At 38.6% G+C, this 23,750-nt stretch overlaps 1 protein-coding gene across 5 annotated transcripts in view; it reads right to left on the minus strand.

The window, feature by feature from the left end:
* The window catches only part of GRM8 (glutamate metabotropic receptor 8), a 320,010-nt gene that overhangs the window by 293,677 nt on the left and 2,583 nt on the right, over positions 1-23,750 (minus strand). For all 5 annotated transcript variants that reach the window (XM_077179022.1, XM_077179021.1, XM_077179025.1 and 2 more), the window contains one exon: positions 18,049-18,898. In XM_077179022.1, the coding sequence (XP_077035137.1) occupies positions 18,049-18,558 (510 nt within the window). In that variant the 5' untranslated portion in view covers positions 18,559-18,898. The remainder of the gene's footprint in view (positions 1-18,048; positions 18,899-23,750) is intronic.

Below are 23,750 nucleotides of genomic sequence, written 5' to 3' on the forward strand. Positions count from 1 at the left end.
ATTTTAATGGATACTCCAGTATGTATTTGATTTTTTTTCTTCAAATTTAATTCCTATATTCTTTACTTTTTTAACTGAAAAGGGAAAAAAATGAACTGCATGTCTGAAACAGCAGGTCTGGAAATTTTTGACTGCCAAGATGTGCAAAAGAGCAAAAGTAGGTCCCCCAGCACACAGGAATGCTTGTCTGTGACCAATCTCCTCTTTAACTAATAGCCTCAACGTTTATTACCATGAAGGGTAAACATTGTTTTAGCTGAGCAAAAGAGATTTAAAAGCCTATCATACACCAGTGCCTGAGTCCTCTGAAACACAGGATGATGTTCTGAGCACAATCACTGGATCACTGTCATGCTCTTGGTCACAGTGAGACCCAAACTGTGGCATATTCAGATGAATCCAGGACTCACTCATGGATTTCTTAAAAGTATTCCCGGGGCATACCAGAGGTGTAGCTGAGAAAGATCTCAAAGAGCCAAAAAGCAACGAGCCTGGTGGCAAATTACACCATGCCCAATTGCTCTGCATCCAATTCCAGAGTGATGCAAAGTACTTTAAAGCCCAACAGCTTTATGGAGAGCAGCTAAAGAATAATGAGTAAGCCCTGTAAAGCTAGGGATTCCCAAGGCAAATTTTGTTTGTTCCAATAAGGTTCATGGTACTGAAAAAGGGCTGATATCATTATCTTACAGGGAATGGGCTAAGACAGCCACATTAATAGTAGTCGTTCCCTTGCAAAAGAAAGCTGCAGAGGGACTGTGATTTTTGCAATCTCCTATCTTCCCATCACCCTGCATGTACCAGAAACCTCCCAGGTGAAATGGATAATCAAATGAGATCTTAATACCCTTTTCAGGAATAACTGTATTCTTGAAAACATTGAATAAATGTAGAAAATTTCAGGGCAAATAACTTTCTGACACCTAGTACATCTGTTCAAGACTAACAAACAATTATAAATTATAAAGAAGCATACTTTCTGTATGTTTGGGGAAGGGCATGGTTTCCAGCCTGAAAAGACATTTCAAGTGGGAAGAAGCTTGAGACTTTATCTATCTGAAAGTCAAGCAGCAGAGATAGATTTGAGGTGCTGAATGTTTTCCAGCCAATTAATCTTGTAAATAGTCCTCTGGCTCGGGACCCTGCAGGCCACAACATTGCACTGGTAAGTTAGTGTTGCTCACATGGTGGTTGCAGGCTGAAACAGATGTGTCTTCTGTCCTCAGCCTCCTGCTGCAATAGCAGTGCCCTGGCAGTACCAGGCCCTGACAATTTTGCTTTCTATCCACTGAATTTCAAGACTATATTCTGTGATTCAATGACTAATTTTCACATGTTCTTCCAGGCTACACTTTTACAACTTTGCATGTACTGCTGATCAGTAGGATTAAATCACAAACTAAGCAGTAGCTGTTCTCCTAATCTCATGATAAATCATCGTGATTTTGATAAGACTTGCTACAGGACAATTTTAACAACAACTTCTGGATCAAGTCAGTATTTCCTAAATTACCTGTGTTTTTAGTTATAGAGACAGAATTTTATATCGCAGGATACATAACGTGAATAATCTGGACCCACAAATTATATTTCTTTTGTCTCAGTGTGCATACCTTGAAATAGCTCGGGTGACTAAACTAACAGGAAAACAATACATTCAAATGATACAACTGCTATCATCTTGCTAAGCTGATGACAGGAATGTAAGATAGCAACCAACAGAGACCAGGTATTTTTGCTGTAATTTTCTCTGTAGGTTTCCTCCCTGACACAGTTTCATTTTCTTGCCTTTCATATGTTCTCTCCTTCTTCCTTCCAATCGCTCATCTCACTCAAAGGCCATCAGAGACCTGGCTAATACAGAGATTTCAGCTCCCACCAGTATGCTCTGTTTATGTCTCACAGATATTCCTTGAAAACCTTAGAAACAAGCTGGATAAGTAAAAAGGAAAACTGGCTGCAGCAAACCTTCAGTCTTTGGCTCATAATCAGGAAAGGAGAGCCCAGAGTGGTTGTAGAGGAGCACTGGCAACCTGGCAAGAAAATATTTCCTTAACAGAAAGAGGCATTGGCATAAGAGCAATATCAGCAGTAGCTAGCAGAGAAGGACTTTTCCCTATGGACTTTCCTTCCCATCCCTGAGCATAATCTTACCCAGATAAACCCCAAGCTACGTAATTAATTATCAATGTAAAGAAACATAATTGAAAATATTAAATATATAATTATGATGGTCTTATTAAATAAAGTGTGCTTAAGGTACCTCCCAGAATGACATGTAATTCTGAGATTTACAGAAGTCAATGATGTTATCTTTACAACTCAAAGTATTGTTAAAAAGATATTCAAGTTTATTTGGCAAGACCTATTTTCCATCCTTCCATGTGGGCTGGCATTCAAGATACTTCATTGTACATTAATACTGGTTAATATATGTTATTTTGCCCCTGGCAGGGACTGGTTGCCAGATTCGCCTTCTTTTTCCATCCTTTTCAAAATATTGGCTTATTCTAGTTTCCTGGCAGTGCTCATGGAATAAAGCACCACTTAGCAGGAGGGATAAGGCAGATAAAGACATTTCCTGACAACAGGAAATAAAAATCAATTTTACAATCTACACAATATTAGCAACCCCACTGCCTTCTAAGCACTGCAGTAAGCCAGAGGGTGTGGAGGACCCCAGCTGGGAGTCTGAGTGCCCAGTCTGCTCCCATGCTCACACCTGTGAGTATGCCTAACATGTACAGCCCCAATCTTTTGGGGACATCTCACCCAGCACGTCTCACTCCTCTTTTTCTGCTTCTCTTCCTAGCAGGATCTCAAGTGAACAAACCATCACCTCTCTAGGGCTTGAGCCTTTTTTAGTCATTTTTCTAATTTAAATTGCAGTGAACATTAACACACAGTGTAAACAGGTGAAAAGAGGGCTGTTGCTATTTAAGTCTTGTATATTAATCACCTGTGGGAGATTAATAATAATAGTAATAATATTGATGACAGTGATAATAATAAGGCATAATAATAAGCATGATAAACACCTACATAACTACATGTGCGAAATGTAACCGAAAATTAAATGTTAGCTGAGTGCATGTATCTGATCCTTTGCTTTGCAAACATGTAATAATTGGAAAGTATCTGCAGATGTGCTGTGAGTGCAACTCAGGTATTCTGACTGTCATACTGAAAGAAAGATTTTAATGAAATAAATGTCAAGACGATTTCTTGGATGACTGCTTACACTAGGATTTGATCTCTTGTTTATACTTGCTTAATATCCATAAATTACAGCATATGTTTCACAAGCATGTAATTACACTTGTCATTATGTGTGTTAAATTCCTAAGCACTGCAGACAAACTGTGCAGTGATAGATGGCCAGTTCAGACATCATTTGCAGCAAGTTAAATCATTTTCAAAAAAACCCCCCACACGTAGCATTGTAAAATGATCAAGGATACATAGAAGTAATGTTACTTTGGCTTATATTAGCAGCAGAATTTTTACTAAGTTTGCTTTTCTACTGGTGTTTACCTGATAATCCTTTGCTTAAGAATATATTAAATGCTCTTAAAATTTTCTAGGACAGGTCTGTAGCTGCATTTTGCATGTTGCAGTATTATTATCAAGGTTTGTTAGAGAGAATTTTAAGTCATTCCTATGATCATCATGCATGCCTAAGTGCTGCACTGGTCTGTGTGATGAAAAGACCTAAGTATTCCTTTCACTTTTTCCTAAGGTAACAATAAATGCTTCTTAATTGACACCATTCTGTAGGGCTTTCCAGCAGTATCCAAAGGAAGAGGAAATGTCACATAGCATTTTGCACTAACCTTCAGTGAGTCACTTCATGTCCTTACACCAGCTCCAGGCATTCCCACTGCAGTGGATGGAGACTGAGCCTACACCCACAGGAGAGCCCTTGGCCCAGGGTACTGAGATGTGCATCCTGCAAAGCCAGAGCTCAGCTGCCACAGGCTTTCCTGGCACAGAGGACAACCTGCCACTGTAGGCAGGGTGGGTGATTTTTAACTCTTTGGCTAAGGGTAGGCTCCCCCAGCACACTGAAAATCACACGTGGCTGGTTTTTGTAAACCAAAGCAAGGACCCTATTTGACGCATTGCCAGCAAAATTTCATGCTAATATTAGCATGTGCATTGGGTGGTTTGAGGCATAGGCAGCTCTACTTGTCCAAATGTATAGCAACTTCAATCGAGTGATATTGCATTTCTCATCTCCTCAGGTGCCCTGGTGCAGTGCCCAGGGGTGGCAGCTGGCACTGCAGAGCACTGCCTGTGCTCAGTTCTCAGGCTCCTGCCACCATTTTTTGTGTTCCTTGGCATGTAAGATGGTGGAGATAGAGCAGAATTCAGCTCTTACAGAGTGGGAATAAGTATGTGTATAATTTTTTTTCACTTTTTTCCCCATTAGTGTTTAGAACAGAATCTTTTAATAAAATCAGGAAGATTCATATAGACATCCAACTCCATAACTTCATTATTTTTCAGTCAGTGGATCTGAAAAATGTCCCAAATAAATTCTACTGCTGTATTATTTAATTAGGACTTGCAGAAATATTGGCTGTATGCTGCTCCCCTTGCTTCCTCCTGACCTCTCCACATCCTGAGCTTTCAGTTAAGGAATGCCACATCACTGCTTAGAAAGACTAGTATGTTAGATTCAGAAAAAAAAGCTTCCATCATAGAAAAATTAAAACAAATAACTGGACTATTTTGCATTATTTTTATGATTCATTTTCTATGTGTTTTAGTATTTGAATGGTCTGTAGTGTATTATATAACTGTAGTAACTAAAATATTCACAACAGTCTGAAGAATGAAAGAATGACAAATATCACTGTCAATAGCTGCTGTGGGAGTGTCCTCCAATGTTCTCTATTCGAAACAAAAATTTCTACACTCCTTCTATAAAGTTCTACATGTAAAACAAATCAAAAGTAATTACAAGCCTATATGCCAAGAACAAAAACTATCTACATTTTATGGGAGTAAGTAAATAAGACAGGTCATGGCAAAGGTTTTTCACTGCAGAGATATCAACCCTAAATGCTGAGGGAGCTGCCTGGCATTTAGACATTTCAAAACTGAGATGGTCAGTGCTGTATGGCAGGAGCTGGTCAGAAACTCCCAGTCTTTGAAAATCACTGTGTCTTCATCTATAACTAGCAAATATACATGGGCACTTCCAGAAGACTTTCAGACTCATGTGGGACAATTCAGTCATTCATACAAATCCAAGGGTCTGTCCTTGAGAACTATGCTCACCTAGGCAGCTGAAGATGGGGGTGAGATGAATTTTGTGTTACTGCTCTGGCCAAGACTTTCAAGCTTAGTCTTTAAGAAAAATCTTGGCAATCCCTGGCTAAAGCATATAAAGGAATGTTTCATATTCAAATGTGCTTTACTCTTTGGTCTCCCCATGGCATTTATCAGGACTTCTTAAAAGGTTTTCCTTTGGTTCTGGTCTCTGTCATCATGTATCTGTCTTTTTTTTTTTTTTTTCTACTTTATCCTCTCAATGCACAAGTATGTTCCAAAAGGAAAAATGAGGCTGCAGTAGCTGCCTGAATTATACTTAACAGCCTGGTGGTTAAAGTACCCAGCTGGGAACAACTAACCAATGAGTTATAGGGGGTTTGGACATGAAAGTCTCTCCTGCTGAAGCTGTTCATGTTTTCACAAACAATTAAACTTCCATTGGACCCGCCTGAGAGTAATTCTCTGTATAGTCCAGTATTCAGTGAGGAATGGGAATAGCTAAGTTCAAATCATTACTCTAATGAACATTTAATGAATTTTAGCATGGTTGAAGTAAAATTTTCCCATTGTGAAAGCTTATCATCAGTGAATAGACAGCATCTGGCAACAGCAACCTTCACATGCATCCAGCTGTCTAGAAGTAGAAGAGCAGGCAGGAGTTTTCAAGAAGATGCACCATTAGAGACTTGTTTTAACAGCTCTGAGATTAGAGCTCTCCAGAGAAAGTCCTGCACACAGCCAACTGGTGAGAAAAGACCTGTTCTGGCAAAAGAAAAGTCACAGGGTGGAAGTTCATTGCATACAGCATGCCCAGGCAGCCCTGTTTCTGCGCAGTTCTCACCCTCTGTGACCAGAACTCATAATTTTACCACAAAGCACTCTTGTCTGTGTCTGTGGGGACTGGAGTTGAGCTATGCCATCTCCTAAGTTCTATTTGATTTCCTTCTCTGAATCCAAAAGAATTTGCCCAAAAACCTTGTTTAAGTCTTAAGCAAACAGTGGGGTGAGAGGGACACCAGCACTGAATGAATATTACCAAAGACTGACATTTCAAACCTACCACTTTTATTTATAAAACCTCCAAAATAGAATGAAAACAAACAAACAAAAAAATAAATGAAAACCCAATCTAAAAATAGAAGCCCCTAATTTTCACAAAAACCAGATCATTTTGGTGCAGAATAAAATTAATGTTTATTTTCAGTTCAGCTTTATTTGCAGGGCCTTGCTCACAATACTGTATTCATGCTTTGGGTAGATTTAAAATGACTGAAAAGGAGGCAACTTAAAATTAGGAATCACTTTTTCTAAAAGGTGTAAGATCTTCGCTTAGCTCCTGGTAAATAGATGAGGCAGTTATTCACCACAGAGCTGCCAGAAGTTGCCTATTCTTAGGGATTTTTACTCAATTTAGAGATAAGCAAACAAACTTCTAATGAAATCATCATGAAAAATTGAGGGGAAAAAAAGGTTCCTGACACACCAAGAAACAAACTGGCATAATGTTCAGCCTTTTAGCTCTAGCAAGCCTTTTACAAAACTGTTTTGATTGTTTCTCTTCTCAAACATTTAAGAACACAAGTCCTCTCAGCTTAGTAGAACATACATGTGTGCACACACCTACCTTAATTTTCTTTAATACCACACTACTTAATTTCATGGTTTTTTATTAAAATGGCAGACATTCATTTTTTCCCAATCACCTTAATATAGGTTGCAGATATGAATTTTAACAATTTTAATATTATTGGGCAATAATCCAAATACCTTTTCCTGATTCTGGAGCTCTGTTTCTTTGACTGTCATGGTTTCCTAAGGGGGATGTACAGCCTCTGATTACAGGTCAGGCAGGCTTCACCACTTGCTCCTGAGACTGATGACTTGCATATTTAAATCATACTGCAAGTTGGATAATCTCCTTTCATAGCAAAACCCAGGGGAGAGAACTGTGTAAGAGGATACAAGGGATCCCTCGTTAAGGACTAGATAGCTGAAGTACTTATATGCCCCCACCCCTCACTCTTATATCTGATTATCAAGAAGCCTTTATGTTCACAAATCCCTCCAGCCCCAGAAGTGCTCTGTGCAGGGAAGCAGGGGCAGGGAGCCTGGACATCAGTCCCCAGAGTCCCGGGGCACTCAGCTCCACTGGCACCCTTCCTGAGGCTGAGGATTCGCTGCTGTGTCACTGCCCAAGGTCACCGAGAGAAGCTGCACTGGAGCAAGACAAAGGATGTAAGGCTTCAACGAGCACTACCACACAGCAAGGGAAGTCTGTCACACTCACACAAAGCTTTGCAGCTTGCCATTGAGCCAAGTGATTATGTGATCCATACCAAAAATACCCTGCATTCTCATCAGCTTTTTACATCTTTACTCTCATTCTTTCCTGCTGGCCAGAATAATTATTCGGTGTGCATGCAAACACACAACAAAATAGATATAACTAGAATGGTGAATCTTCATTCCCAAAGCACAAGTTCTTTGCAATTCAGCCCAAAAATAGAAATAAGGAGAGGAAAAAAAAAAACATATAAGCTTTGAAACTTGGCAGGAATGTCAGGAAATCATACCTTGAGTCACAGGGCACTCTCAGCATCTGTTCCAACTGCAAGCCTTTCATTCTCCCATATACAGCACAGCTACCTTCCTGTCTTATCCCAGTCACCAAAACTAGAACCAGAAATATTGTTTTTTCTTTGCAGTCTCTAATATCTTATACATCCAGTTTCCAAAATGCTGTTTAGTTAGTACTGGAGATGTGAACTAGCTCACAGATGATGAGTTTTTGTTGTTCAGATGATATTTGGCAAAACAGTTCCCAGTGGGTTGAAACAACAGCTCCGACTGCGCTTAGGATTTGCAAGTGGAAGTGTTTGCAACATGCACAAAAGAAATGCTAGTTAATAAGACAAATGCTTACACTTAAAACTTTTTAAGGGCATCATCAAATCCTGTCCAACAAAGAAGACATAAACACGTTATTTTTCTCTCATGTTTCATGCTTCTTAATAGCTTTTACTTTCATTACAAACACTTCACTTCAGCCTGAACTGAGCACAAAGAGAATCAGCCCTTTAATCCTCAGGACAATACATGTTTTCTTCACACTTTGGAAAGCAAATATAGCAGCTGGTAACTTTTAATCCTGTGCTTTGTTGTGCAAAAGATGGCAAGCAGAACCATCAAATTTAGGAGTGGAAAACACCAGCTACTTTACCTAGATCATTTTCCTACTGGTATAAAAATGTATATTTTTATACTTCTATCCAACCTAATTTTCAGAAAGCTAGAAGGCAGGGGATTTGGCACTTTTCTCATCATACACAACTGGATTAAACTTTAGACAACATATAAGAGAGTACTTCTTGGCAATACTTTTTTCTCCTAATAATCAGCCCGTAATTTAATTCCTGAAACAATATCCTAGCTCTAGCTATAAATGGCTGTGCTCTACTAACTCCTCTTTATGAGTGGAATTTGTAGTTTTAGGTTTGTAGTTTATCCATATTATAAAATTTTTATTTGGAGAGGCATGTCTGTGGAGATTAAATTGCCAGCTCCCTCAAGATCATTATTGTCCCATATCAAAAAAAGAAAAATTACTTTTAATTGAACATATTCCTATCTATTTTCAGACTGTTACCAATAGTGCGTCATATCTAAAAATTACATAAAGCAATAGAGAACCCACGTTCACTTTTTCTAAGTGTTTGCTGGACAAACCCTACTCAAATACAAAGCCTACTAACAGTGATGACAGAAAATTTTAATGGACATAGGACATTATTTGCCTCTGGACACATCCAGTTTAAGAGTGGTATAATTTACTGGCTTCCCTGGAATTCATTTTTCTCTCAGGGATTCTTCCTCACATAAGCAAGACTAAAAGTCACAGAAAAATCAGACTCTGTTTCCTTTTTGAGTAAACAGAATTCAACAAGTAGGTCCTATCCAGCCACCTATAGAAAAACTACTATACTATAACTACGTACGCTACTTGTCTCGTCTCTTCAACACAGAAGACAGAAATTTGAATCCTAAAACAAGTCATGCCCCTGCAGCAAGACATCCATAGTCTTGGGATTCCAAGGCCTTTGCACTTTCTATTCAGTGTATGATATCAGCCCTGACAGCCTATTTGTCTCTTTCTGTGGTTTTGGTTTGGTCCCAGATACCATAGCAGTGAGCACAGTCTGAATTCTCCACGTTTTTTTATGCTGCTCCTAATGATAAATTTGTTCCTGTCTCAGATTGCCAAGATATATTCTCTTCTCCCACAGCACTGTCTTGAAATGTTGTTTGGACTATGTGGTTCACAGCCAATGAATTTACAGTAATAAAATAACAGCAAACGTTGTTTACAAAAGCACAAATACATATGCTGTATATTCTCTCCCTTCTATTATTAGCCCATAGTGCTAATATAGTGCTGAATTTCACCATGCTCCACTTTATTTAATAGTCCATTTACATATGCTCCAAATAGGCAGGTCAGCCTGGAGACCTCCTGCAAACTCACCTACATTCACACCACACACCCTCTAGACTGGTAAGTTCTTGTCTAGATGGCAGCCCTCAAGGAAGTCAGCTCTTCTAGGACACTTTCTGTGTTTCAGCCATGAAACCAAAGCATACAGAGGGTACTCAGAAAAGAAACCAGAATGGCAAGAAAACCAGCCCTTTTTTCAGTTCCTTTCCTGGGCTTTGCTTCCAAAGCATCAGGCCTAGAGAACCATTGTAGGATCAATAGCTGCTCCAATGAATTGCCTAAGTAAAACTGTGGTCATAAGTTTTCACTAAGACCTTAATATTTCAGTGCACTTTACAAGCAAAAAACAAAGAAATTTTATATGAATAAGAGTAACTATCACTTTAGGGGATTGGTGTTCCTGTGATGCAATGGAATTCCTTAACAAAATTGTGCCCTGCCTGCAAGGCAATTGCAGTGGCATTTTAAATGTAACAGAGCCACTCTCAAAGTAAAAACCTTATGGAAATTGTTAGGCACTTTTCATAGAATGATACCCAAAATGGGCTATCATACTTTTGCTACTTTCCAATCTCTAAAAGAGCTATGTGCAACATGCAGAAGTGACGAAGGAATAGAGATTCTGCCTCTACAAATACTATTGCTACATAACTAAATGCTGGAGGCACCTTGAGTGAAAAAAACTTAAACCAAAACTTAAAACAATAATTATTCCAGCTTAGAGAAATCACTTTCGCTTGTGTCCTACATTCTCAAGCTGTAAAAGAAATACAATAGGAAGAGAGATCTCACAATACCAGGGAATATCTCAGCATTGCTATCAGAAATGGTTTACTTCAGAGAAGAGTTAGAGCCCAGTATCTATCTGAAGTGCCAGACAAGAAATCCTACAGGGAGGGAAAAAAAGATAGAGACCCTTGTGCCTTTAGAGTTCAATCTTTCAACAAGCATTTCCCTTTTTTCCTGTTATCTCCATAGATAGATCCCTCTCATAAGTTTCCTAATTTACAGCTCTTCCTCCTGCTGACACACTCATCCTCAAACCTGCAGAAACTGAGACTCAGTAAGTCTGATTCAGCATGCCTGAAAAAAATTTTCTTTGAGGACTACGGAATTAAATAGACACTTGAAAAATACTGGCAATAGAAGTCAAAAAGTAGCTCTTAATTAACCTAGAGAAAGAAATAAATGTGTTGGAAAAGAAAGAGAAAAGGATATGAGTAAAACTCTTTCCAAAGGAAAGTGAGGAAGGATTTAAGAAACTGACACCACCCTTGGGACTGTTTGAAATCTTATAAAATCCCCTATCACTTACATCAAAAGTTTACAAAGCCTTCCAGTGAGAAGAGGTTCTATCTGTTGCAAGCACCAGCATGTATCAACCCATAATCTTTCCGTAAACAAGAAAGATGCATCCACTCTCATAGACCTGGTCCAGTCCCTTTCTGAAAGAATGTCATTCTTTCTATTGAGGACACAGACAGCCAAGGGCCATCAGCCTCCTAATTTAAGGCCTCACTTAAATGCTTAATTGTCCTGTCAGAGAGATAGGGGACATAATATCTTGCTGGGAGTACATACAGATTCCAGCCCAGAGGAGTGTTTTGCTCTTGGCTATTTAATTCATTCCTGTGGAATTTGTGTCCTCCAGTAAGACTTTTGTTCTGATGACTACTTTTCTCTGATAAATGCTAGGAAGCACAAGGATATACATTGAAGCACTCTAAACCAGTTTAATCCTAAAAGCACAATATGCTTTAGGGAAAATAATGAGAATGGAAATAAGCACACACAAAATCTACTACTTGGTTGTAACACAATAGTGCCGGGTTTCTGATGACAGTCAGAATGGAGAACTATTCATATTGCCCAACTGCTACTGTACTGAAACATTTAAACACCAGGGGGGAAAAGTCGTCTTAATTTGGTTCTCATTGTAGCTAATAAAACTAACATTGCTGGAGTCAAGCACTGAAAAAGCATCAATGGTCCTTGCAGTGTCTTGGCTTCTCGTCAGCGTGACGTATCAGCAGAGCTCTGTCCTGAGAGATCAGCAGCAATGTCTGTGCTGGTAAATCACATTATTTCAGAGCACATCTCTCAGCAACAGCTCAGCTGCCTCTACTACTGTCAGCCTGTCAGGACAGTCCATAACTCGGCCGTGACCTGTGCCAGCCAAATCTCCCAATTTTCTGACAGGCTTCAGAAGTCATCATGGGTCAGGAATCATCCCCTCCTGGTAATTTGCATGCAGACCCATGATTTGGGGGAATAAAGGAGTATGTGATATGGGCATGGGTTGTCTGTGTCAGCCAGGAAATGGTGAAATCGTTTTCTCTGCATATGCAGTTTCCTTCATGTGAGAGAAACATGTGTAGATATATATAGATATATATTCCCTGCCCCAGGGAAGTAGGAAGAAAATCAGATTGTTGGTCTTTAACAGCTACACTCTCCTTGTAAGGGGCTCATGTATTGTACTCATGGGATGAGATAAAACCCTCAACATTTTAGACAGTTTCAACATGCCTTCAAAAGCAGGGGAGACATCTCAAATATTTAACCAATGTTAATCAAGCTTCTGATTGTTCCTGTGAAATGCTTAAACACAAGCAAATCAAAATGACAAAAGAGAAGAACAGAAAGGTCAGAAGATGCTTCTCAAGCCTTGTAGCAAACCAATGACAAACAAATGAAAATAACACAGAAAAGCAGATTAGCCTTTTGCTCCAACCACAGGTTATAGCTACATCTAGGAATGTGAGAAACCAAAAATTCTTAAACTTTTAGAGGAGTATTTAAGAAACTAATATACTGAAAAATAATGAATGAATGCATCAAGTTGGTTCTGTTCTCTCTTGCCTCAAGCAGCTTAGCACAAATGAAATTTGATGCTAATCAGTGCTAGCGGTTGTCACAGAATCTGAAAAGCTATTATTTCCTCTGGCTGCAACTAAAAAATTTGGCAACTGTTTCATTATTGATGCTAGCAAAGTACCTCTTGTATCTATAATTTTATCTTGGTGTTGACCTGGTATTTGCCTCTCTTGACCACACACATTTAACCTGGTAATGACAGAGAATCATGGTTGTGTTAAAATGGGTTTTCTGCATAATCAAGTGTCTACTGCCATGGAAATATAAAGAGAGATGAACTTTTCTTCTATGTAAAACAAGTTCAATTATGAAAAAAAATATAATTACAATAAAGATATTTTCAGCCAATAACAAGACAAGTTGCTCAGGCACTAAACAGATACATGCATGTTCTAAGCTACAAAAAAGCATTGTAAAATTAAATTAGATGTATTGGTTTCTTTTATAGTTAAAAATTATTCAGAAAGTGTGAATGTTATCCAGAACAAAAGTACAATAAATATGTTCATCTTAAGACCTATTTCAAAATGTTTTAGTCATCTTCTCCCTACATACAATAATTTTTCTTCACACTTCACAAAAAATCTTCCACATATGTTTTAACCACCAGGAAAAAAAATCATCCTATTACACATTTCAAATGGTATGCAGTGGAAAATATTGACAGATGTAGCAGGACACAGTGAACAGAAAATGGATATATTTTAATCAGTGCAGCACATTTTTTTATTAATGAATACCAATATGTTGGGTAAAATTCTTGAGCCTGTTCTTTACTTCTTTAAAGTAGATAATACAGCTTTTTCATTATGGAAAGGGCCTGCAGTCACACATGGAACAGACTGACTCCTGTATCTTCCTAGATCTTTTGAAGTCTGTGATGCTCATGAGGTGCAAATATTTCTGTAGATATAGAGTCTAGACCAGAACCTGTGTATGCCTCAGGTTGCCTCACAAAAATGTTTGCAGTATCTGAAATTAGGTGGTAAAATGTTATCACATTTTATTTACATCATATTCCTTTTCATTAGATGCACTCCACTGCCACAATTTAAATTCAAAGCCCAGCATTTATGAAGTTCAGTGAGATAAGCCTCTGTACTGTGGTAATGCCCTCATTTCTGGGACGCCTGTTGTCTGCTGCTCTGTGCAGGTCTAGAACACAAGGCAGCAAAAGTGCCAAATGGCAGCCAAACATAAAAAGACCTGGAACTGAGCATAAAAATAGCATCATCCAAGTATAGCCCTAGTAGCTGTGCACAGCTACCAGGCAAAGATATACACTAAAACCCAAAATGAGGCAATGAAACAATCAAAGTGGATGAGCAAAATGCTACAGGAACTAATATATTCACTTCTAGATTTACTGAAAGACATTCTCCCTTGCATTTTGGATGGTTGCCATAAAGTTGAAAGTGTTACTCCGTAATGTCATTTGTACTTGTACTTCTATAGAGGTAAACGTGTATGAAATGCATAAGGCAAATGTGCATGAAGTGAATATTAGTCCCCTCCCTCAGACAGCACCTATTAAAGTGGATTACAGCTCTGCAGCAAAAAGGAAATTTGACCAAACAGAGGAAATAAGTAATTTAGCCTTGGGAAACTGGTGAAAATAGAAGGTGAGACAAGGAAAGGCCAGGCAAGGCAAAGTAAGGCAAGGAAGGAATAAAGCTGTCGATGAATATTTGGCCTTGTACACATGTACATAAATATATACATAAAAGCTTGAGATCACAATTCATCAAGCATACTGTCCACCCATCTCAATTTGCATGCAAACCATCTTCCCTAGCTGCTCCTAGTGTGACACTGGCTAGAAGATGTGTGAAGGTGACAGATGGAGTGTACCAAGGAGCTCAGAAATAGTATGTGGGGTTTGGATGTGAGGACACAAGCATCAACAAACTCCTCTCTTTTCCCAGCAGATTTTAACCATTGACATAAGTTATTCAGACATTAAAGAAGTAGAAGCTTTGAATACAGGGAACATAACACATGAAGTGAGCTAAGATACACAGTCTCTCGTTTCCTCCAGGCCAAGTTTGGGGGACCTGGGAAACAACCCAGATACTCCTAAGTGTCACACAAAACAGATAAAAGTTCCCATCTAGTCATGCCTAAGCACCCTACAGGAAGACAGAATGTCTTTAAAACAAATATAAGGAAGGATGCAAGAGTAATATTTTGACAGATTGAGTCAATAGCAAGGTTTCCTTTGTGATAGTGAGAGCTGCCTAACTGAGACAGCCAGCTCCTCAATAGATCCTACCGATCTAAGGTCCCTTGTCTCTGTTTTCTTTGTGAAGCAGACCACTCCTGATGTTTCCTGACAAAAACAACTTAAAATTATGGAAAAATGAACAACATTAAAACAATCAAGAAATAACAGGTCGACTTTCACACAATTCTATGCTCCAGTGTTTCCTGTATGTAAAGTGCCTCTGGAAAGTCTAAAACCCATCAGTGGGTGAAATTTAGTCTGTCTTAATTTGTGCCTTAATGTTTTGGCCCTACTAAGGGTAAGACCAATGGAAAATCACCTGTTAAGCAGCAAGACACCTCAAAATTCACAGAACAAAAAAGGAGAGACAAATTCAAGGCAAGCCATTTGATCAGGAGAAAGGCTATAGATAGGGGTCATTTTCTGTGGTGGCCTCCCTCCCCTCTTCTCATGGAAACACTTAGATAAAAGAATACATTTACTATCAGTTTGTGCTATCCACCAGATCATCAGATAGAACTATTGACCTGTATGTTTTCTGTCATAAAATCAATAAAAGAAAGAAAAAAAAAATTGCAAGAAAAAGAAAAATAGCAGCATAAAAGTTCAAGCTGCTGAGAGTAGCACTTCTTAGACTATCTTTGTGTATTCACATTGAGAGATATAATATGCTTCTCACAATTTCATTACAAATTAAAATTTTGCCAGATAACAATGTTCTCAAAAATATGTAGTCCTGACATTTAGGAACTTCAGAGCAGGTATTAAAGCAATACTGAACTTCAAATTACAAAATAGCACTGTTAAACATAAATATGGATGAATCACACTCATCCTGGATAAAATGGAAATAGGCATTTGCATGATGGTGATTGCTGACTTCAATGCAAGCACAGACATTTACCCCAGCTGAGGGTCCCACCTCAACACATACCAAGATAAACACAATTTCATGTCTGGAGCCTCTATGAGCACTGGACAAGGTCCAGGTCCTCAGCCACAAAGTTGTGGGGATGCATCAGCTGAGAATTTCAGCCTATGTCTTTGGTCTGAATACAACCCAAATTGGATTATACATCCAACTTTCTGAAAAATGACCCTTAATTTCCTAATCCTCTTGACTATAACCATTGTGAGTGGTTTCTACTGTGCTTCTAACCCAAAGCCTTACCCAGAAGCCTTTACTCATGAAGAGATTCACTTCTGAGAGGAAAGTGTAAAAACAGATTTCACATGCTGGTCCATCATCAGACATTAAAGGGTATAATTTATCATTTTTTTACATTATTAAGACTATTTGTGCAGGATCCATATTTAAAACTAAAAGAGATGTCTCCTCCTTTTGCCAGCAGCTGTGTTACATCAATTAAATGGGTAAATAAGATCTTTCCCCAGAGGGGATATCACATGACCCTCTATTGATTAAGACTGCAGTAGAATGTTATTTGCAATCTTATTGCATAATGTAAATCAGGAGGTAGCTGTCAAGGTTTCAGAAGACAAATTGCTGCTATCTTAGACAATTCATAGGCCTCTTTCCTTCTTGCAGCTCTTAATTCACAGTTAATGCAGGTCTTACCAGGCTTAGTTTCTTAAATAAGTCTATAGAACCCTATTCAACTCAAAAACTGGGTCTAAGTTGTAGTCTACATGGCCCTGCATTAGAATGGGTATTAAAGTGACTCTTCCATCTATCATTATTTCATAAATATGCATTATTTAATAGGATGACACAACTTCAAAAAAGGATGTGAACTGAAAAATAGACACCTTCTGCAACATGCCTGATGGTTCCCAGGACAGATAAACCTCCCCACCAGGCACAGCTCCAGAGGTGCTCTCCATATAGAACATTTTTTAAGTCCTAGCTCAGTTTTGTGTACTTGATTTTCACAAGTAAAACATTTGGCTAGAACTAGTCCTGTACTCTCAAACCTCTCTAACTGCAGCTGAGCATCAGTTTTGAGACTGAAAGGAACACCTGACCACAACTCAGCAGTCACTTTGCTCCTCCACTGAACTGTAAATCCATCATTATTTCTTTTGAGGGAGAACCAAAAGGAAAGACTAAAATCTCCATTCAAATGACTGAAATGCACTTTGCTGAGAAACCATAAAAAAAAGGCCAATCTTTCTCTACTACTAATCAATCTCAGCTACAACAATTAGGAAACAAGTGCAACACTTTTCAAAATACATAACAGTAATATTAAACATTACCAGAATCTTCTGCACCAAAGTCAAAGAAATGGTCTTTAAGTGGGTTTTGGTGATTGTAAAGTTGTATGAAATAAGGCAAGATTTCTGAATGGATGAAAGGAACAGTGGGTGGTAGGACAGTAATAGATTCAGACATAAGTTACAATTGTTCTGCACATAGAAAAAAGTACTCAACTTACCATCATCTGCTTGCCATTACAAAGGATTAAAAGTTAAATATCTGCTGCCTGATCATTTCCATCCAAGTTGATTGATTAGAATGTGTTCATTTTCCCATTTAACTTAGCAAATTTACAAGTGGCAGGTTTACTTTTCCATTACCTAGAACGTCTGAACTTCATAAAGTATTTGGAAACAAATGCCACTAGAACTGTTGCCTAAAAATAATCTCTCACAAGGTGATAACAAAGTCTGTAAAAAATATCAACTAGCAGAAAATAGGTAAAAAAAGAGGTAAAATTTCAAGAAAATCAAAGATTTCACAGTACATTTCATTTGGCTAGACATGCACATCAGTAGCACTAGATTACTACTGGCATATCTTTCTATGTAAATAAATTATCTGGTCCTCCAAAAAATTTATTTGTGTTAAAATCTTATTTTTCATTCTCCTGGAAATTTGGGAAATTAATCCTAACCCAGTCTTGATGAGCATAAATGCTTAACATGGACCAAATTTGAGTAGTATAAAAGTAGAGAAACAAATTCTTAAAGAGTGAAAATGTGCACAGATGCTCAGAACTTTAAGAGAAGTGCTTGGTGCCTTAAAACAGAGTCTGCAAACACTGCTTTTAGGTATTTTTCCCCCTCTGCTTTGAAAGGGCAAACAAACAATTTCAGATTTTTGAATGTGAAAAGCGTTGATTCTTTTTTAAAGGTATGACAACACAACCACTTCACTTATTTCATTGTTCTTGAAATTAAAAAAAAAAAAAAAACAGAAAATGTTACTTACCTTAAAGAGTCTTAAAATATTTGCAACCATAATGGACACAGAACTTGCTGCAGCACCTATCACACCTGATATCTTGTCTGGTTTAGTGAAAATAGGTGGGTCACCATTTGCACACTTGACGTCTGAACCATCTTTTTCTATCAATGCTTGCACAAATGTTAAGGATTGCTCCAATGCATAAGTGTCCCTGGAACACGTATCAAGGATACGGACGCCCAAGGTGATATTGGCAAGAAGATCAGGGTCTTTATTAATTTGATCAACTGCATACAGCATTGCCTCCAGTCTGTGGATCCCCTTCTCCTTCTTGAGCTCCCCACAAGGCACCCCTCTATCCCCTTTTGCATGAACGGGGAACAGTCCTCCCAAGATGATGTCCCCATCCAGGCGAATGGAGTGGGCATACTCCTGGCCGTGAGTCCTTTGCATCAGAGTGAGTATCCAGTAGAACTTGGCTGTTAACAGGAAGAAACAATGGCAGGAAACCAATCGTCTGCCTTCGTATACCATTTTCTCTGAAGACGTTGTTGCTATCCAGTATCCAGGTTTTCTTCTTGCTAAAGGATGAGGCTGACCATTTGAAGCTGCACTTTCTGGAGGCTACCATCAGTGCCCAATAAGTAATATAGAACCATGCGGTGGGTAGGTAGAAAAAAAGATCTCAGCAGAAGTACATAAAATGTGTTTTACAAAAGATGTCCACTGATGGAATGGGTTGACCAGCTTTTCTGAGGTGGTTTTTCAATTGCTCTTTATTGACGGTGAGGAGTAGGGTAGTATGTCTAGTCCTGATGCTAAAAGGAGGTCAGTAGCTTATGTCCTTGTATTTTGCCCTACAGCTGAGGTACTTCTGCAAAAAAAAAAAAAAAAAAATTAGCAAACAGTGAGAAATACCATTTACTTCAGCAGTTTTATACCTGTCACACAGTGTATTTACTTTTGAATAGCAGTTACATCACCTAGGTTTTACTTTCAATGTTCTTTAACTTAGCAAATCTTGGCCTTCAGTGAATTTGAACACCTGGCTGCACTGTACTATAAGCCAGGAAATTGATGATGCCAGCAGAGCAAGAGCCGAATCAGGGGAATTAAACTTAGCTTGGTGTTCAAATTCTGAGCAGTAATTCATATTTACCTTCATGTTGCATGGCACCCAGAAACAGACCTGATCCATAACACACTGTATTTTCTGTTTTGCTGCATTATTCTGTTCAACTTTATTATTCTGCTCCAGCCTACAGAAGTGCAATAACCACTTACACTCTCACTCCTGGAGAGGTCTCATTTATGACAATGGAGTAATCAGGGCGCCTGAATTTAAGTACACCCTTAACCCAATGCAGTACAAGCACATTCAATTCATTTGGATGTGAGACTGATTATTTCTCCAATGGAATTCACTTTGAGGGGGACCTAACTATATATCTAAATCTCCTTCAAGATAATGTCTAACACTAAATTACTTTTATGAAAAGGTAGCTGATTTCTCAAGTAAAAAGAACACAACATATTATGTTAGGAAACCAGCTGAACATCCAACGTTCCTTTTCCAACATTTGACTTGAGCTGAGGTTTAACATTAACAAGGTCTATTTTCTCTATTCTCTGCTTGCATTTGGACCACATTAAATAGGAACAATGTTGTGCCTGCACTGACATTTGGAGGGATCCTGCTGATTTTAACGAGATGAGGATTTCAGCCTACATATCTAAACACCTGACTGACTGTTATAAATATCTCCAAATTGCCCATACTTTAATTCTCAAGTAAAGGCACTTATTTATTTCAATTCTTAACAAAATTATACGTGCCTGAATAAATTTTTAAACCTCTGAGGAGAAGAAAGCCAGAAGTAATTTTACCTGGTACTAGATAGGCACACTGTGGGCAATTGCATCTGAACCAGTCTCTCAATACACCTGTTACAGTCTATGGAGAGCAGTTGTCCTAGGGTACAATTTACCTTATCCTTTTTTCTATGAAAAGTTTTACTTACTATGGAATTGATCACACTGAACAAGTGTCTATATCACTGCCTGTACAGAAAATCCAGTCATCAGGCTCATCTGTAAATATCAAATTTTTCCTTAATGATCTGACTGGTTACTACCAAAAACATGGTCAAACTGGAAGACAAATACAGACAAAACCACAAAACTTTTATATATCATGTGGTAACAAAACTCAAAATGCACTTTGATAATGCTTTAAACTGATAATCCTCTTCTTACACTAATTTTGTTACATTATTTCCTTCCATGATAACACTAAGCTCACAAAAGTTGAGGTAGTCTTCAAATGATGGCTATTTGAAGACCTGAGAAGAAGATTCACAATGGAAATTCTTTTACTGAATGTGAAACTATCTCACCGTGAAAACGAACAGTTGAAAATGAAACATTTGACGGGTATGAATAAAATCACTGCACCTCTTGACATTTAGTTTTGCTTGAATTTGGCTCAGAGTTCAATCCAAGCGACACAAAATCTGTGCTGTTTTTTGTGATAATCCCATCATTCTCCCTTGGCTCTTTTTAGACACACAGGTTACAAAGGTGCCTGGGCTCCAGCCCTGTGAGCCAAACTCAGAGTCATTCACAAACTGAACAACTTGACTCACACTACAGTGCAATTTGATCCAGGCCCATGGGATATTTCTCATATGGTCCACACTACAGAGAAAAGATTGAACTACTAACTAGCCACAGTTATCTGTTGTTTCAATTGCCTTACTAGAAAAAAAACAGTTATGGGTTCAAAATTGTAAAGAGTAGCCCTAAAATAGGTATGGAGGTAATTTGCTTTATGGTTCCACAATGAACTCAGTGGTCCATGCACGTATGTACAAACCAGACAGGGAGAAATTCACTAAGGCAATAAAAGATAAGACTACTCTTATTTAACACTATATGGAGAGCAAGAAAGCACCACTGACAAAGGGAAAATATTCCTGCAGGAAAGAAATGCTGCTTTTTCCCTTTTCTCAGCCGCAGGTTAATTCCTCACAGCCAAAAAATGCCCAGAAATTAAAGCAAGTGTCAGTCTTCATGCAACAAATAGTGATGGATTCAGCTATTGCAACCTAAATTCTAACAACAACAGAGAAGCTACAGTGAGCCAAAGATCGTCAGTCTAATACTTTATCTGGAACTGACTGAAAATCAAATGAATTGGCAATTAGCATTTTTCAACATTATAGCCTTCATAAGCATTAATTGCTTTGCCTCAGCTTGCATGGTTTCCTGAAGAAGCATGTTTCTTAGCTGTAAGTGTCCACTGCTTGTCTATAAAACAGAAATAAAATTTTAAAGTGTTCTTTTTAAAAATTTAAGACCTTTTAGTCTTTTTTTAATGTTACCTAAGAAATAAAAGCTTCTATTATACTGCCTAATTTATTCATGGCACACTGCTTTTTATATATTGATTAACATTACCTTTTACAGAACATTTCAAGTCTGTGTAGCTAAGCAGAAAGCATATGATCTAAATTAATTCCATTTTTATCAATGAATTTTAGTGAAAAAGCACGGGCCTCTGGGCTATAAAGCCTGAATGAACTTTTCTCATGTGCAGAGATTTCATTTGAAGTAAAATGCTGTCCTTTTCCAAAAGACCATAAAAGTTTGAATTAATGCAAATATATTCTTGATTTACCAGGTTCCCCACTGTAGTAGCTGGTGTTCACTAGAAACTTGAGTTCAGAGAAGAAATTCATATATTTCCCCTGCACAGCCCGAGAGTAAGTGCACCACAAAGCGTCTCTTCCAGTCACCTTGTAATACATGCTTCTCTTGGGTTTATTTCATTAAAAATATCTGGCATTATCAGAACATATTGCTATTTTTAAAGTCAGTATTTCAGCACAAACCTCCACTTGTTCTGCTAGAATATGTATTTATTTTTAAACCTAAGGAGGCGGAGTACTGCAAGACAGGGAAGATGGAAACTTGTGCATGTAGTGTCTGGTTCTGAAATTACTTCCTTCATAAAATCATTCAGCTTTATCAGATATTTGGTACTCAAGGTTGTGTATTTTTGTAACAGAGTGTCAGAACCAGTGCATCAGAATGAACCCAGACCAGTCATTACTCCAACCACAGACTCATTGCACTAAAAGACAGGCTCATTATGGAAACTCTTTATGTTAATGAAAAGGTCTAAATAATGGGTTGAGTGACAGATAAATACTTAAATAAATATAGGAAATGTTTCTATTTTGTTAACAAGGTTCCTGAAAGAGACTCTTCAGCTGGCACTGAAGCTTTCGCTGAAAACATGTAGAAAGAGTCAATATGTTCATCGGGAAATACAGTTTTTAAAATCTCACAATTACAGACAGCAGCAGGAGCAAGGAGTACTCTCTAGAGCATAGGCAGGATGGACATTTTACAGCCGACATTGCTAGACAGACATACATGAACCCTTTACTGAGGGACAAAATAAACTATAAGTGAGGAGAAAAAATATCTCAGAACAAATGTTTAAAATTTTGTTTGAGCCAAAAAAACTAATCTCTTATTGTATTTAAAGCATGGCTGGAGCAGTACCAAGATAAAATAAAGCAAATATTCTGTGAATTAGGACACAAGAAGTTCTAGAGTGAAAACCCATTCACAAAATATCAGATTGTCCAGTCAATACAAAACTGATCTGGTTTTACTGAATGAAAACAAAACAATGGCAAATTCCATTATTAAGTTCTGAGGAGGAAAAAAAACCCACAAATTTGATTATTTTGATGTTTTACTACTGACACCTCTGAACCTATGAGAGAATTCACTTGTTAACATTCATTTCAATGTTAACAAAGTTGCTTCTTTCTCCTGTACAGCATTCCTCAATGAGCAAATAGCTGAATTTCCACACAGAACAGGTAAAGAGTTGCCACCTGCACACAGTAGCCTGACACATATAGAAGATTAATGGGTTTTGCTGACAACAAAAGGGAATTTGGAAAACCTTTGGCCTTGACATCGCAACTCCTAACTTGCAAGAGAATTCTTCACTGATGTAAGTAGTCTTATCTACCTCGGCTCTTCTGTAATGGTTTGCTGCGCCCCTGCCACAGAGGTAACCTTTCCACAATAATCAGGACTTCAAGGCGAATCACTCTCAGCATCTCGTTTACAGGAACTATTTCTTCCCTGTGCAGTCTGATGTCCATGCTCAGCCTGATCAGCCCCTTTTCAAATACCCCACAACACCTACCCCGCAAATATCCATTTACCAAACAAGCTACCCTGTGAAAATCCAACACAGGTCCTTCTGCTGGGGTGAGACTAAGAGGAGGCTACAATTTTTAAAAAGAAAACTACATTGAGCATTTTCCTCTGCCCTTGGTTGGACTTTTAATGAACCCCGTCAGTATTAACACCTTCAGAGAAAGGCTTCAGCTCTGGTCTAGCAAATGATGATCAAGATTTTCCCAGGCATCCTAGGAGAGTTTTCTCTGTTGTTCCTGCTTTCATTTGACCCTCTTCCCACCGGACTCCCACTCCCCAGTCCGCACAGCTGTGCTCAGAGCAGGCGCGGCTGGTGCAGTCCGGTGCTCTGCAAGAGCGACTTTGCCCCCAAAAACGCAGCCACACGCCGAAATCGTCCCGGGGCACCCGGCAGGAAAGTCCCCCACTGTGTGCACTCCCGACCCCGGAGACGGCCCCGGCGAGCGGGCGGGTCCCCCGGGCGAGTGCCCCCGGCGAGC

The sequence above is a fragment of the Agelaius phoeniceus genome, chromosome 5 (assembly GCF_051311805.1).
Source record: "Agelaius phoeniceus isolate bAgePho1 chromosome 5, bAgePho1.hap1, whole genome shotgun sequence".
In the NCBI taxonomy this organism is placed as follows: domain Eukaryota; kingdom Metazoa; phylum Chordata; class Aves; order Passeriformes; family Icteridae; genus Agelaius; species Agelaius phoeniceus.